The sequence below is a fragment of the Ursus americanus genome, chromosome 15 (genome assembly GCF_024610735.1).
Source record: "Ursus americanus isolate L20-20 chromosome 15, mUrsAme1.1.p, whole genome shotgun sequence".
Classification (NCBI taxonomy): Eukaryota; Metazoa; Chordata; class Mammalia; order Carnivora; family Ursidae; genus Ursus; species Ursus americanus.
The window spans coordinates 36,914,393-36,928,437 of record NC_142141.1 but is presented as its reverse complement, the minus strand read 5'-3'; the positions used below and the strand labels follow the sequence as shown (position 1 = coordinate 36,928,437).

The following is a 14,045-nucleotide window of genomic DNA, read 5'->3' as shown; positions in this document are numbered from 1 at the left end:
ACTGAGCCACCCAGACGCCCCTGTATACTTATACTTAAAAAAAAAAAATTATTTGCAAAGTTGCATTAAGATAAATGAGTAAAGGGAGATATTAGTGATATATCATTTCACTGTTTTGAAGTTTACAACTCAAAAAACTTAAAGGTTCTTTTAACTGACAAGCAAATAGAACCTCAAAAAATGTTTAAAGTGAAAATTATAATTCAGTTTTCTATTGTAGCACTATGTCTTAGTTGACATGCAGTAGACTTCTATTTACTGATGAGCTTATAAAGTTATTTAATAAAGGCATATCTTTGATTAATGTGCACATTATTAAAATGTTGTATACTTCAAAAAAGGTTCTTCAACAAGTACACTGTTAAAGGAAAGATAAAGGTTCCAAAAATCCACATGTTGAAATTAAGATGAGAAAAATTTGGGAACATTGAACAGAATGGAAAACGTGTTCAGAAATTTTGCAGAATGTCTGTACACACAAACACAGAATCACATTATAAAAACTGAATATTTAAGTCAACTAAGTCATACAGGAACATTAAGATGTTAACACATTTCTCTGTTCTTTCTGTGGTTGTGTATTAATTATGTGATTGGTTGATATTAATTATGTGATTGGTTGATATGCAGTGGTAATTGGGAAGACAAGGTAAGTACTTGAACAGTATATAAGAATGAAGCGACAAGTTTCAAAAAATGTCACAAAGGAATATATATTTACAAAAGAATGTTGATTGAGCTATAAATGAAGGTTAGATTAAGGTAGGCTTTTAGCTGAATTTGTCTGAGGTTTCATGATGTTGTAGGAACTTGCCCTAGATCTTGAAGGATTTGGACTGAAGGTTGGATGGGCTTATCTAGGTATGGAGGTATATAAGGAAATAAATAAAAATGTGAAAACACAAGGTGGATTCAAGATAATCTGATCAGCTTGGTTGAAGAGAATGCTTTATGTAGAAGAGTAGTGAGAGACATAGCTAGCAGGCAAGTTGAAGCTAGATTTTAATGTATCTATGATATGGAGAATTACAGTGCTTGTCAAAATTGAGTATCCCAGTTTAGTAATATAGCCTACTGGTTACACAGACTTTTGAGCCAGATCGCTTGGGTTCTAGTCTTTTCCTCCACAAGTTACTTTAAAGTCCCTGTAAATTAATTTCCTCATTAGTAAAATTCAAAAAATAATAGTACCTACCTTACATTATTGTTGTGAGAACTAAATGAATAAATAATATGCAAAGCACTCTGCAGGGCCTAATATATGGGAGGTATATATGAATAGTAGCTATTATTGTTATATAGGTTATCAAACAAAAGCAGAAAATCTTATTTTTCATAGGCATTTCCCTAATGGTATTATATTTGACATATTTTTACAAATAATTGTCTGTTTTTTGTTGCAGTGTTTGGGAAATGGGAAGTAATGACAGCTGGCACCTGAACTAAGTACTTTTATAGGCAACACCATTCCAGAACTTCAGGATGAATGGGGATATGCCCCATGTCCCCATCACTACTCTTGCGGGGATTGCTAGTCTCACAGACCGTAAGTTTGGTTAATTTATCTAATTTATGTTCTGTTCTGTGTTAACTATGATTTTAAGAGCGAAAAATTTATTTGTTGTTGTCATAAATAACAAATTATTTAAGATACTAGATTTTGAATGACAAACATTGTTATTTCCTTTGGTTTATTGGCATGCATGTGAAAGGAACAAAATTAGTGTAGTCAGCTAATAGATAGGACTTTCATATCTGTTTCATCCTAAGGATGCATTAAGAAATGGTGGCGCTTGTTTGTTTAAAGATCTTACACAATAAAGGGATAAATGCAAAAGTAAAGACCAAAGATGAGACAAAGCATTAAAGAAAAATCAAAACAGAAGAAGCATGGATTTGCATGTAGGAGCAAATTTAGACTTTTTAAAAAACATTTCTAGAAATGGTAACTGGAACTGTCCTTTAAAGAAGAAGGTTTATAGCCCAACTTAATCTAATTTCTTAACAATATTCATTTTGGATGTCATCCTCAGTAATCTATTGGAGTTTGTCACAGATATCAGCAGCCCGTTTTACTCTGATCATTTAAGTTCAAAGAATTTTGTTATTCTTTTGAGATTTACTTAGTGTAACGTAGTTTTTTAGGGACTCTTTCTTATGGTAGCCAACTCTAACTCTAATTCTTAGTCCCTGGGTAATGGTACAAAAAGCAACCCACAATGTTAGTCCCTGTGTCATCCTGTCTCAGTAAATAAAGGGAAAAAGAGGAGAGAGAAAAGTAGAAGGTGAGGACATCACATTATGCAAACTTTGGGGCTTTATAGTAAAGGAGCTATGAGAAAATAACTGGAAGTGTTTTTTAATCTGTGTTCAGTAGTCCTTAATATTATTTTCCTCTTGTTAATTTTCAACTGGTTTTAATGGGAGTGAAATAGTTAATAGCCTTTAGCTTTGGGTTAGGGAACTAACATGGCTAGTTTGTGAAATCTGAATAAGAAAGTAGCTGGTGGAGTTAGGATGACCGCAGGTAAGAAAACTTCTGAAACTGTCTTTAGTTTTTGTTGTCACTTTGTTACAGGTAAGGCACTGATTCATATAGTATACAGGAGTGCAAGATCAGATTTACTACCAGGGATTTACTTTTGGTTGTCCTCCCCATTATCTCAATTGTACCTTTTATTTTAAAAGTTTGCCCAATAAACCCTGTTTATTAAGTAATAATTTGTTTCCTTTATTTTTATTAATAAAATACCTGTTATTAGCCACTGGGGCTGAGCAGCCTGTTACACTGTATAGGTAATTAGAAATTAAGCCAAAAACAAAGATACTTCAGTTAACTTTCTTAACTTTTACTTTAGACAAATGAATAATTTCCATTATGTGAAGAGACAGTAAATAGCTGAATTTAAACTACTATATAAACATTTATGTCCTTTTGTTTTCTGTTTTACTAGAATGAAGAGAGGAGAGAACTGTTTAGGAATTTATAACTGAAAGCATAATTCCTTAGATATTTGGCTTCCACCAGAATCCCTATTCTATAATGAATGTTCTTCTGCTAAAGTGATCTATTTATTTTTGATATATGTACTTAAACTTTTAAAAAATATATTACTTGTCTAGATATCATGTGAAGAGTTGGGTATAAGTACTTGGTTTATTTATGTGGGATTACTAGTAATTCTGATAAATCTCAGAAGCAAAAATAAATGAGATTATTTACTATATTCTCAATTCTTAGAAGTTACTTTTTAACCCTTTTTGGCTACTCATTTATTAAATGAATAAAGATTTAAGATATGAAAAGTCATGCATATAAAGAAGTTGAGTTTTAGTCTTAGGGAGTAATAAACTCTGTTATTGGCCAAGTGATATTTCAGGGTTTTACAGAGTTGTTGGGGTTTTTTGGGGGGAGAGGTAGAATGCCTTTTAATAATTTGTCCCATTGATATTTATAACTTATTTTTAATATCAAAATATTTGTAAGGAAATATTTTATAAGCAAATATTATAAAAAGACTTCTTATAGTCACTCAATTTCTAATAATCTGATTTTATTCCAAATAGTCCTGAACCAGCTGCCTCTTCCATCCCCTTTACCTGCTACAACTACAAAGAGCCTTCTCTTTAATGCACGAATAGCAGAAGAGGTGAACTGCCTTTTGGCCTGTAGGGATGATAATTTGGTTTCACAGCTTGTCCATAGCCTCAACCAGGTATCAACAGATCACATGTAAGTATAATTTAAAAGTGAAAGGTTTTGGTCTAAGAGAGTCAGTATTCCTGGTTTTATTCTTTATTTCAGAAAATTTACAAACACAGTTTAATTTTAAAATACATGAATAGGAGTGCCTGGGTGACTCAGTGGGGTTAAGCGTCTGCCTTCAGCTCGGGGCATGATCTCGGAGTCCTGGGATTGAGCCCCCACATTGGGCTCCCTGCTCAGTAGGGGATCTGCAGCTCTCCCACTGCCGCTTCCCATGCTTGTGCTCTCTTGCTCTCTCTCTGTCAAATAAATAAGTAAACAAGCAAACCCTTTTATTTAAAAATAAAATTTATGAATATCCAAGCGAGCCTTACTGATATTTAAATAGGCCATAGTTATTTTGAGACAATAATTCTGACCCATGTAGCTCTATAAAGGTCTTTTCAACTCTTTTTGAATAATTTTGGGGTCATCAAGGTGGATCTGTGCAAGGAGATCTTAAGTTGCCCAAGAAGCTCTCTCCTCCTTGATATCGCTAGAGTGGTTAGAATTCTCAAGGACTAGGGACTATACCGCTAGCTTTATTTGGAATAGGCTCACATGCTTTCTGTGGGAAGTTAAACAAAACTCAAGGACTGACTCCAATAGAGGGCTACTGCAAAACTGGGAGTAATTTTTCCCAGGATTTATCATACCATCTGAACATAAGTGTGTATTTTCACACAGATTTTTTTTAAACTAATATAAACATAAATTATATATCTTATTTATAAAATCTTTGCATACGAGTATACTTTAAAAAATTTTTACTACAGAACTAGTGCATATTTATAATAACAACACAAAAATGTATAAAAAGTTAAATCTCTCCAGGTGCCTGACTGGCTTAGTCAGTAGAGCATGTGACTCTTGATCTCAGGGTTTTAAGTTCGAGCCCCACATTGGGTGTAGAGATTACTTAAAAATAAAATCTTAAAAAAAAAAAGTTAAAACTCCCACTCTTATCCCTTCACATCTCATTTATACACTGGTACTCATGTATCTTTTCTTTCTTTAATTTTTGCTTTTTATTTTTAATTTTTTTTAAGATTTATTTATTTATTTGAGAGAGATTGCGTGGGTGGGGGGAGGGAGAAGCAGAGGGAGAAAAAGAATCTTCAAGCAGACTGCCTCGTGAGCATAGAGCCCAGCAGAGGGCCCAATCCCAGGACCCTGAGAACATGACCAGAGCGGAATCAAGAGCTCAACTGACTGAGCTACCCAGATGCCCCTAATTTTTGCTTTTTAATTTAAAGATTCATTATTTAGAGGAATGAGAATAAAGCACATTATAATGGAGACATGATGGGGCGCCTGGGTGGCACAGCGGTTAAGCGTCTGCCTTCAGCTCAGGGCGTGATCCCGGCATTCTGGGATCGAGCCCCACATCAGGCTCCTCCACTATGAGCCTGCTTCTTCCTCTCCCACTCCCCCTGCTTGTGTTTTCTCTCTCGCTGGCTGTCTCTGTCTCTGTCGAATAAATAAATAAATAAAATCTTTAAAAAAAAAAAAAAAGGAGACATGATGACTCTTACAGTAGATACTAAATGTGAATTTTCTAATGGAGAAACTGCGAAATAATTGGTAAAAATCAGAAGGAAGTCTAATACTAATATTTTGTCACTCCAGAAATTCATCAATGTCTAAATATTATATCACTTTTTTTTTTTTTTTTAAAGATTCCATTCATTTATTTGACAGAGACAGCCAGCGAGAGAGGGAACACAAGCAGGTGGAGTGGGAGAGGAAGAAGCAGGCTCCCAGCGGAAGAGCCTGATGTGGGCCTCGATCCCAGAACGCTGGGATCACGCCCTGAGCTGAAGGCAGACGCTTAACGACTGCGCCACCCAGGCGCCCCTAAATATTATATCACTTCTTATATCTATACATAATCAACAATTATCACCAAATATTTAAAAAGATGAGGGAAATAGCACATATACATTTATGAATTATTTTATGGAAAGCTGCTTTAAGACTGCCCCTGGAAATTTATTGAAGCTTATCATTGGACACCATTTTTATAAATCTTTCTTATTAGGTTTAATGAGAGACATGTAGAATATAAAATTAAAAACACTATGTATATTTAATTTTATCATTTATGTTCCATAGTTAGTAAATTTAATTTACTACTTTTAAGGTTTTTGAAAATTACAACTATGCTGAACCACTTGCTTGGGTTTTTTGTTTTTGTTTTTGGGGTTTTTTTTTTTTTTTTTTGCTCCCTGATGACTTTATTTGAGAAAAGAAAATAATTAGATGGAAAAATTACATAATCTCTGGGTCTTGTCTTATCCAATATGGCAGTATTATTTTGCCATTTTTGATAATTCAGAGGACATTCTCAAAAAGGCAGGCTCGTATTCAAATGTAAGAGAGAAAATATATTCCAAGCCCAAACATCAGCTTCTATGCATAATTATCATCTCTGTACCCTTTCATTATTTTGAATAGTTTAGAGTTGATTCTCTTTTCTACTTTGAAACTAATGTGAACATTCTTAAATAAACTCATAGTTCCATAAAATCACATTTGGGGCTTTTTTTTTTTTCCTCTCTGTTGAAAATAAAATGGGGGAAAAAAAAGTTTTACTTAGAAGAACTCCTCCCTGCCATTTTTATAATTCTATCCCAGGAATAGCATCTTCAAAAATCCCTGAAGTTGTTGGACATCTTTTGTGACACTTTTTTTAATGCCATAAGTTCTTGATTTTCTACCTCAGTCTTTTCCGAATTTCACTAGTGAATTGCTATCTAACTAATGTAGAATAGGGAATTCTTAATCACTATATTTTTATTTTTATTTTTTTAATTCCAGAGAGTTGAAAGATAACCTTGGCAGTGATGATCCAGAAGGCGACATACCAGTCTTGTTGCAGGCCGTCCTGGCAAGGAGTCCTAATGTTTTCAGGGAGAAAAGTATGCAGAACAGATATGTACAAAGTGGTAAGGTTTTTCATTGAATTTCATATTAAATTTTTTTCTGGGTCTCTTGTCAGAGCTTGTTTCACATGTAATTAAATGCAAGTGTCTCCTTTAATAAGGTAGCCTATCTATGAATGCTGTGTTGATACCTTGAATCCAGCCAAGAACAAGAGGGAAACTAAATGGATGTTAATATTCTTGCAGTTTAATATGTAACTAAGTTCCTTGGGAATTAGACAAAGCTAAAGTGTATTTTGTTAGATATTTCGGAATGCATTTGTTCACTTAATCAAAGAGCTTTAGAAGTCTTTTTTTTATTTTAGAAAATCATGGAATTGGTATGAAAGGAGTTTTTTCGTTAATCATGTAATAAACTATTTGCAGAGCTTTGCAACATGCAGTACTTGTATAACTAATTATACTAAGTATTAGGTTTAGTACTGATGATTACATTCATAGTTATTTAGTAAATTGGTGTAACACTTCTGTTGCCTCAGTAACAGAAAAGTAGGTTTATAAGTATTATTATTAAGGAAAAATCTATTTATAATAAATACTATAAAAATATATTCAATATAGATACAACTTTTATGTAGTCAAGGAGTACCCATGAGCATTTGTACTGAATCTTTCAAGCCCAAGTACTTATTTTAAGGCTCTCCAGATTAAAATAGTCAGAAGGGAATAGGTTAGACAACTCAGGTCCAACTTAGTTAACTGATGAATTGTATTCAAGAATATTGCCATATTTATTGGCAGTACCTCCGTGAAGCCCTCCACTCCATTTCCTAGTTTTGTCTTGTTTTTTTAAATAGTATTTGTTAATTTTGTGTATTTGAGTGTGAGTTTTGTTTTTAAAGCAATTGCATAGTTACTGTCCATACCCCAAAGTGATTCGATGGAAATACTTCTGCCCAAACTCCCCTTTCTGCAAATTGAAGGTAGGTCTGCAGGACAACACTGTATCTTCACCATAACCGACAAGCTAGATTGCAGTACAAGGAGACAGATAGGAATGGTGAAAGTAAATCTAGAATTAAATGCCCTGGAAGAATGTTGCAATGAAAGAAAATATGGAGAGACCATTGATTGGAAGAAAAACTTACAGGATAGGAGCATTAAGTATAAGATAATGTGAGTAGATATAAAATTGAATAAAGGAAGTCTTCCAAAGCTATTTATACTACATTTTGTAATATAGTTTAAAATATTTAATTTGGGTAGTAAATCATTCTAATAAAAAAGTTGAAGAGTATTTACCTTTCAGTCACACATTTTGTATTTTATACTACATGCACTTAACCATATCAACTTGGTGAAAACATAAACTTAGCATTAAAAAATGAGTTGATTCATTGCGTGTTTTGATTTTTTTCTGAGTGCTTCCCTGGTGATATTTGGCTTTAGAATTTAAAAAGGTGATTCTTGGTTGCTAAATATAAATGTGAGTCACACATATGGAGCAAATTTAATAATATGCATATCACTTTATTCATGGTTCTTTGGAACTTTGAGATAATCAGAAAGGACTATTAGAAATCTCATTTGCCCCCTTTTTTAAATAAAGCCATTGCTGTCAAACTAGTAATTCTAGCTTGTCCCAGACTGTTAATTCAGGGGAAACATATTTTAACTCTCATCTCCTAGAGGATTGCCCTCCCTCTCAAAAAAAAACAAAACAAAACAATAATTATAGTAATTAAATTATTAAGCTATGGAACATATGATTTACTACTGAATTTGAGTTGGAAGAGAAAGCTCAAAAGTTAATTTAGACTGTATATAAAAGAAAACACATTATTAGTGGTAGATTCTGAGGTGATTTTGAGCCCTCATCTCATTCAGCTACTGTTTTAGAACTAGAATCCCTTCTGCAGTATTACGGGCAAATGAATATGTAAATTCTGTTTGGATGTTTTGGTGAAAGGCACTTTTCATATCAGTAGCAGGAAATGGAATTTGGGAATATAATGTGATGCTTGAAGCTCCCCAAAAGATTAGCTATACATATCATAAGAAAGTTCAGCGTCAATCATGATTTTATCTTTGATTTTTAAATGTCTAAATAACTGATTTTTTCTGCATCTGCTATATAGCAAAATGTCATTTGTGCACTGATTGAAGGAACAATGTCTAGTTTAAAAAGAAATATGAGAATCTGAAAACTATCCCCTCATTTTCATTCTTTAATCAAATATTCATTTAATCCTTACTATGTGGCAAAGAATTATTGTGGAAGAAGGAATAGAAGCATTCTGTTTCGTATCAAAACATTCAGATGGTGGGGCGCCTGGGTGGCTCAGTTGTTAAGCATCTGCCTTTGGCTCAGGGCGTGATCCCAGCATTCTGGGATCGAGCCCCACATCAGGCTCCTCCGCTGGGAGCCTGCTTCTTCCTCTCCCACTCCCCCTGCTTGTGTTCCCTCTTTCGCTGGCTGTCTCTCTGTCAAATAAATAAATAAAATCTTAAAAAAAAAATTCAGATGGAAATTGCAGCAACTGAAAACTTTGGACCCTCAATGAAATACTATTTTTTTTAAAACTGAGGTCTGAATCATAGTGAAACAAGTAGTGTTGTGAAATGAAGCTTCTAAAGACTGGACATGTCTGTAACAAAGTATTCCGTGTGATGGAAGAACCACCCAAGGACCTATTGTAGGAGGAATTGTGTAAATTTGGTCAGAGGTTAGATAAAGTGACTTCTAAAGGTTCTTTTCAATTGTAAGGCTAAATGATAGGACATTAAGCAAGTAAATTTCTTTTTTTTAATTAAATTTCTGTCTCTGGTCCTGGGTTAGTTATATGGTAAAAGTGTGTTTTGGTAAAATTGGTTGTACTTGAAACTTAGTTTCTCTGTTTTGCTCTTCAAAATGAGCATGTGGGTCCAAAAAAGGAAAGAACGGAAAGAATTTTTGAATGTTTATGTTAGAGCAATTGCTTTAAATTATTTAAAGGATATTTTACTATTAAAAGAAAATAACATGTTTTCCATTTTTATGTGATATGTAGGAATGATGATGTCTCAGTATAAACTTTCTCAGAATTCCATGCACAGTAGTCCTGCATCTTCCAATTATCAACAAACCACTATCTCACATAGCCCCTCCAGGTAATATATGCATCATTTTTTATTAAGTACTGTTTTCTCTGATGAATATGCTTTGAATATACACTGTATACATACCTTTAGGCAATGGTGAATTATATGTAGTTGAAAAGTTAAAATGCTTAACCTTAAATAGTAATTCACATGAATATTTGTCTTAAAATGTTAGATGCAGAAATGCTGTAATACACTAATTGAAGTAGCTACATCTTAGTAACTTAAATTCATATAGACAAAAGAATATGTTAAAATAGTGTGTTTGAGATAATAAAAAAATTTATAGAGTAGAATTTAGGGAGCATGACTTTAATTAAACAAGTGGATACTTTTATGCAAGTAAAATAAATGAATTACCTGTTTTTACACATTATTTAGTGTAGCTCTTGAATTATGAATCATGAATAATTTTTATATTCTCTATTTTTCAAATTTGACTGTTTGCAGAGATTTTGTTTTATACAAATCAGAGTTTGGAGAATTTTATGACAGTGAAATTTCAAGGAATAGCATATTTATTTCATTTCCTGATATTGTATATTTGGATTTTGGGTTTTAGCCGGTTTGTGCCACCACAGACAAGCTCTGGGAACAGATTTATGCCACAACAAAATAGCCCAGTGCCTAGTCCATATGCCCCACAAAGCCCTGCAGGATACATGCCATATTCCCATCCTTCAAGTTACACAACACATCCACAGATGCAGCAAGGTAAGAAAGTTCATTGTTTATTTATAGGGAATGCCTGTAATTTCAAGCAAATTTATTTTTTCTTTTTATAATTTTTAAAATACAAACTAAAACACTATCGTGAAATTCATTCATTTGGGAGGTAAAAGAATCCCTGTTATATGACTCTTTGGTTAGGTTATTATGCAACTGAGTGTGTCTAGTTATGAAATTAGGAAATGTTCTTATTTTTCTTAATTGGGCTTTCTTTTTACATAGCACTAAAGCCAAAGGAAAATTACGTTTTAATTGGTAAAGTATATGTAGTGTGAAAATTTTACCGTAAAGTAAATATATTGCTGGTAGAAAAAATAATCCTAGATGCAGAAATTTCTGGAATTCAATTACTAGTTCTCAGTTGAAACCAGTTGATAATATGTCTTTTTGAGGTTATATTGCTTTGGGACATATGTCATGGCTTCTAAATAATTTTTTGTTAATAATGTAAATAAAGTATACACTTAAAGTAAAAAAAAGGTATATACTTTAAAAAAAATGTTTAAAAGTGCGAAAGGGAATATAAAAATTTGTGTTTTTGTCCCCCATAATTAACAGCAAATTTTTAACATTTGCAGTCAATTATTAGTTCCTGTGTGTTTTCTTCTTCTCTATTTTGCATGGAGTCAAATGTCCTTTATAAACTTTTTAACTTACAAACTATTCATTTAGTCATCGATCAAAACTGCCATCTTCTGGTTTCCCAAAACTAGATAATGAAATACTAGGTTGAGACTATTTTATACACTAACTTAAGGGATAACTAAGAGGCAGATCACACATTTGGAATAGATACCTCCAAAATTATAGAATTTAGTTTGAGTGCTGAACATGAGTATGTATGTATTTTGTATGTTCTTGATACTTGTGAAATATTAGTATACTCTGGCACACAAAGGTATGAGGAACACTTTAACTGTAATGAAAGGAAAATATTAAAAGGACACATTTGCTTCTTAAGGAAATATCCACATACACATTCGTATGTGTAGGAAAGAACATAAGCTTTTACTCTGATTACTGTTTTTTAAACAAGATAAACCCAGCTTTTTCAGAAGAAAAGTTGAAATCATAAAATCAAAAGGGAAATATTAGTTTGAGCATTTGCCTGTTCAGTAATGAGTTAGTTTTTGGAAATTCTCAGATATTTGAGAAACTATAAATGTTACTCAGGGATTAGCCCCACCCAGATATTAAGGTTATCATAAATATGAAAATGCAGTGTGGTAGGAACAAATGGATAGGTAAATGGGACAGAAAAGAATCCAGAAATAAGGCAAATTTATATATGGAAATTTAGAGTACGTGGAAGGTAATATTTAAAACTTTTTTCAACCTCATGTTATAAAAGTTTTAGCTGTATAGAAAAGTTGAAAGATGAGCACGGTGAACCCTTTCATCAGCAGGCATCATAACTCTTTGCCATTAAATACATCTGCTAAGAAGAAGGAAGTTATATAAACACCAAATGTAATAATTCACCTCTAAAAAATTTAAGAACAGTTCTGTACTGTCATTTAATATGCAGTCTGTATTCAGTTTTCACCATTTGTCCCAAATATGCCTTTCTTATCCTTTTTATTCTCTTCAAAATGTGATCTGATTAGATATGTGAATTTATATTAACTCTCTTAGTAAACATTTTTTAGTTATGTGATACCTAATAACAAATGTGCAGGGAAATTTGAACTTCCTACATTCTTCATGGGGATATAAATTGATACAATCTTTTTAGAGAGCGTTTTGACAATATCATAATTCGAACTGTATGTGCATCCTTTAGTGGTTCAAATTCTCTCTCCCTTAAGAAAAGGGAAGGAGATAAAACATACTCAGTTTTATCTGTAAGTTCTACCATGTGCTGAGACAATTAGTTATCCATATGGAAAAAAGTAAAATTGAATTCCTGTCTCAACTACACAGAAAGATAAGATGAATTAAAGACCTAAGTGTGACAAAAAACAAAACTAAAATTTTAAAAAGAAAATGTAGAAGACTGTCTTTTTATGATTTTGTGTTAAGGAGGGAATCTGAATGGCCAGTATACATGAAAAGATGCTTGGCTTCACTATTAATCAAGGAAATGTAAAAATTAAAGTGATGATAAGAGACCTTTCCCATTCTCGGGTTGACAAACATTGTTGACAAGGATTTAGAGCAGTAGGAACTCTCATATGCTGCCAGTGGAGTGGAGTACAAATGGACATAAGTAATTTGGAAAGCTATTAGTTAATATTTAGTAAGGTTTAAAAATGGGCATATCCAGGGTTACCTGGGTGGCTCAGTCAGTTAAGCGTCTGCCGTCAGCTCAGGTCATGATCTCAGGGTCCTGGGATTGAGCCTCAAGTTGGACTCCCTCCTCAGTGGGGAGCCTGCTGCTCCCCCTGCTTGTGCTCTCTCTCTGTCAAATAAATAAATAAATAAAATCTTTTAAAAAATAAAAGTGGGCATATGCAGCAGTTTCACTCCTAGACACATCTGTAAAAAAGTCATGTACGAGAATACAATACAGGTACATGTATGCGTGTACTAGAATATGCATTGTTTATGACAGCAAAAATACTGACGCATTCTAAACATTGAACATAAGAATGGAATATTGTGTATGTTATGCAGCAGAATATATCTGTTTATTTAAAATATGTGAATTTAACACTACATATATAAGAATAGTTAAATTTCAACACGATATTGAAATAAAAAGCAAGTTAGAGAAGGATATATACATATAGCATACCATTTATATAAAATTATATGTGAAACAGTGCTCTGTATTATTTAGGAATATACTCATTTATAGTAAAGGCATAAAGATATTCACAGAGTGAACTGTGAATTCACTGTGGTGGTTACTTTTATGAAGTAAGGGGGAGGGAACAGAGGAGAGGAATATGCAGATACATGGAGAGCTTCAACTTTATCTGATGTTTTATTTCTTTTCAAAAATGGATCTAAATGATGTGGCACAGTGTTAAGATTTGATCAAGCACTAGATAGTACATGAGTTCTCCTTATATTATTTTCTATAATTTCTGTATGCTTAAAGTATTTTGTGAACAATCGTTACTTTAACAGTTTATTTTTATAAAGCTTTTTTTTTTATTCTTATTAATTACAGCATCAGTATCAAGTCCCATTGTTGCAGGTGGTTTGAGAAACATACATGATAATAAAGTTTCTGGTCCGTTGTCTGGCAATTCAGCTAATCATCATGCTGATAATCCTAGACATGGCTCAAGTGACGACTACCTACACATGGTGCACAGGCTAAGTAGTGACGTATGTAATATATTAGTTATTATTGAGGTAATAAAATTGTGCTAATATTTGTTTCATAACCTATTTTGATTCCACAGTTTAAATGGTATCTACTGTATATCAAGGGTTATATCAGATCTGAGAATCTAGCTGTGAACGATTTGGTTCCTATACCCACAGAGCTTAGTCTAGAGTAAGGTTGGTAAACTGGCCAGTAGTTTGACCTACAACTAAGAATGGCTTTTACATTTTTAAACAACAACAGAGAACAGTATGTGACAGAAACT

General features: G+C 33.0%; 1 protein-coding gene across 2 annotated transcripts in view; it reads left to right on the top strand.

Annotated features, from left to right (window-relative positions):
- The window catches only part of NIPBL (NIPBL cohesin loading factor), a 188,505-nt gene that overhangs the window by 76,124 nt on the left and 98,336 nt on the right, over nt 1-14,045 (top strand). For both annotated transcript variants that reach the window (XM_045787277.2, XM_045787278.2), the window contains exons 2-7: nt 1,404-1,546; nt 3,568-3,733; nt 6,566-6,693; nt 9,681-9,780; nt 10,334-10,485; nt 13,619-13,779. In XM_045787277.2, coding sequence (XP_045643233.1) covers nt 1,483-1,546; nt 3,568-3,733; nt 6,566-6,693; nt 9,681-9,780; nt 10,334-10,485; nt 13,619-13,779 — 771 coding nt within the window. In that variant the 5' untranslated portion in view covers nt 1,404-1,482. The remainder of the gene's footprint in view (nt 1-1,403; nt 1,547-3,567; nt 3,734-6,565; nt 6,694-9,680; nt 9,781-10,333; nt 10,486-13,618; nt 13,780-14,045) is intronic.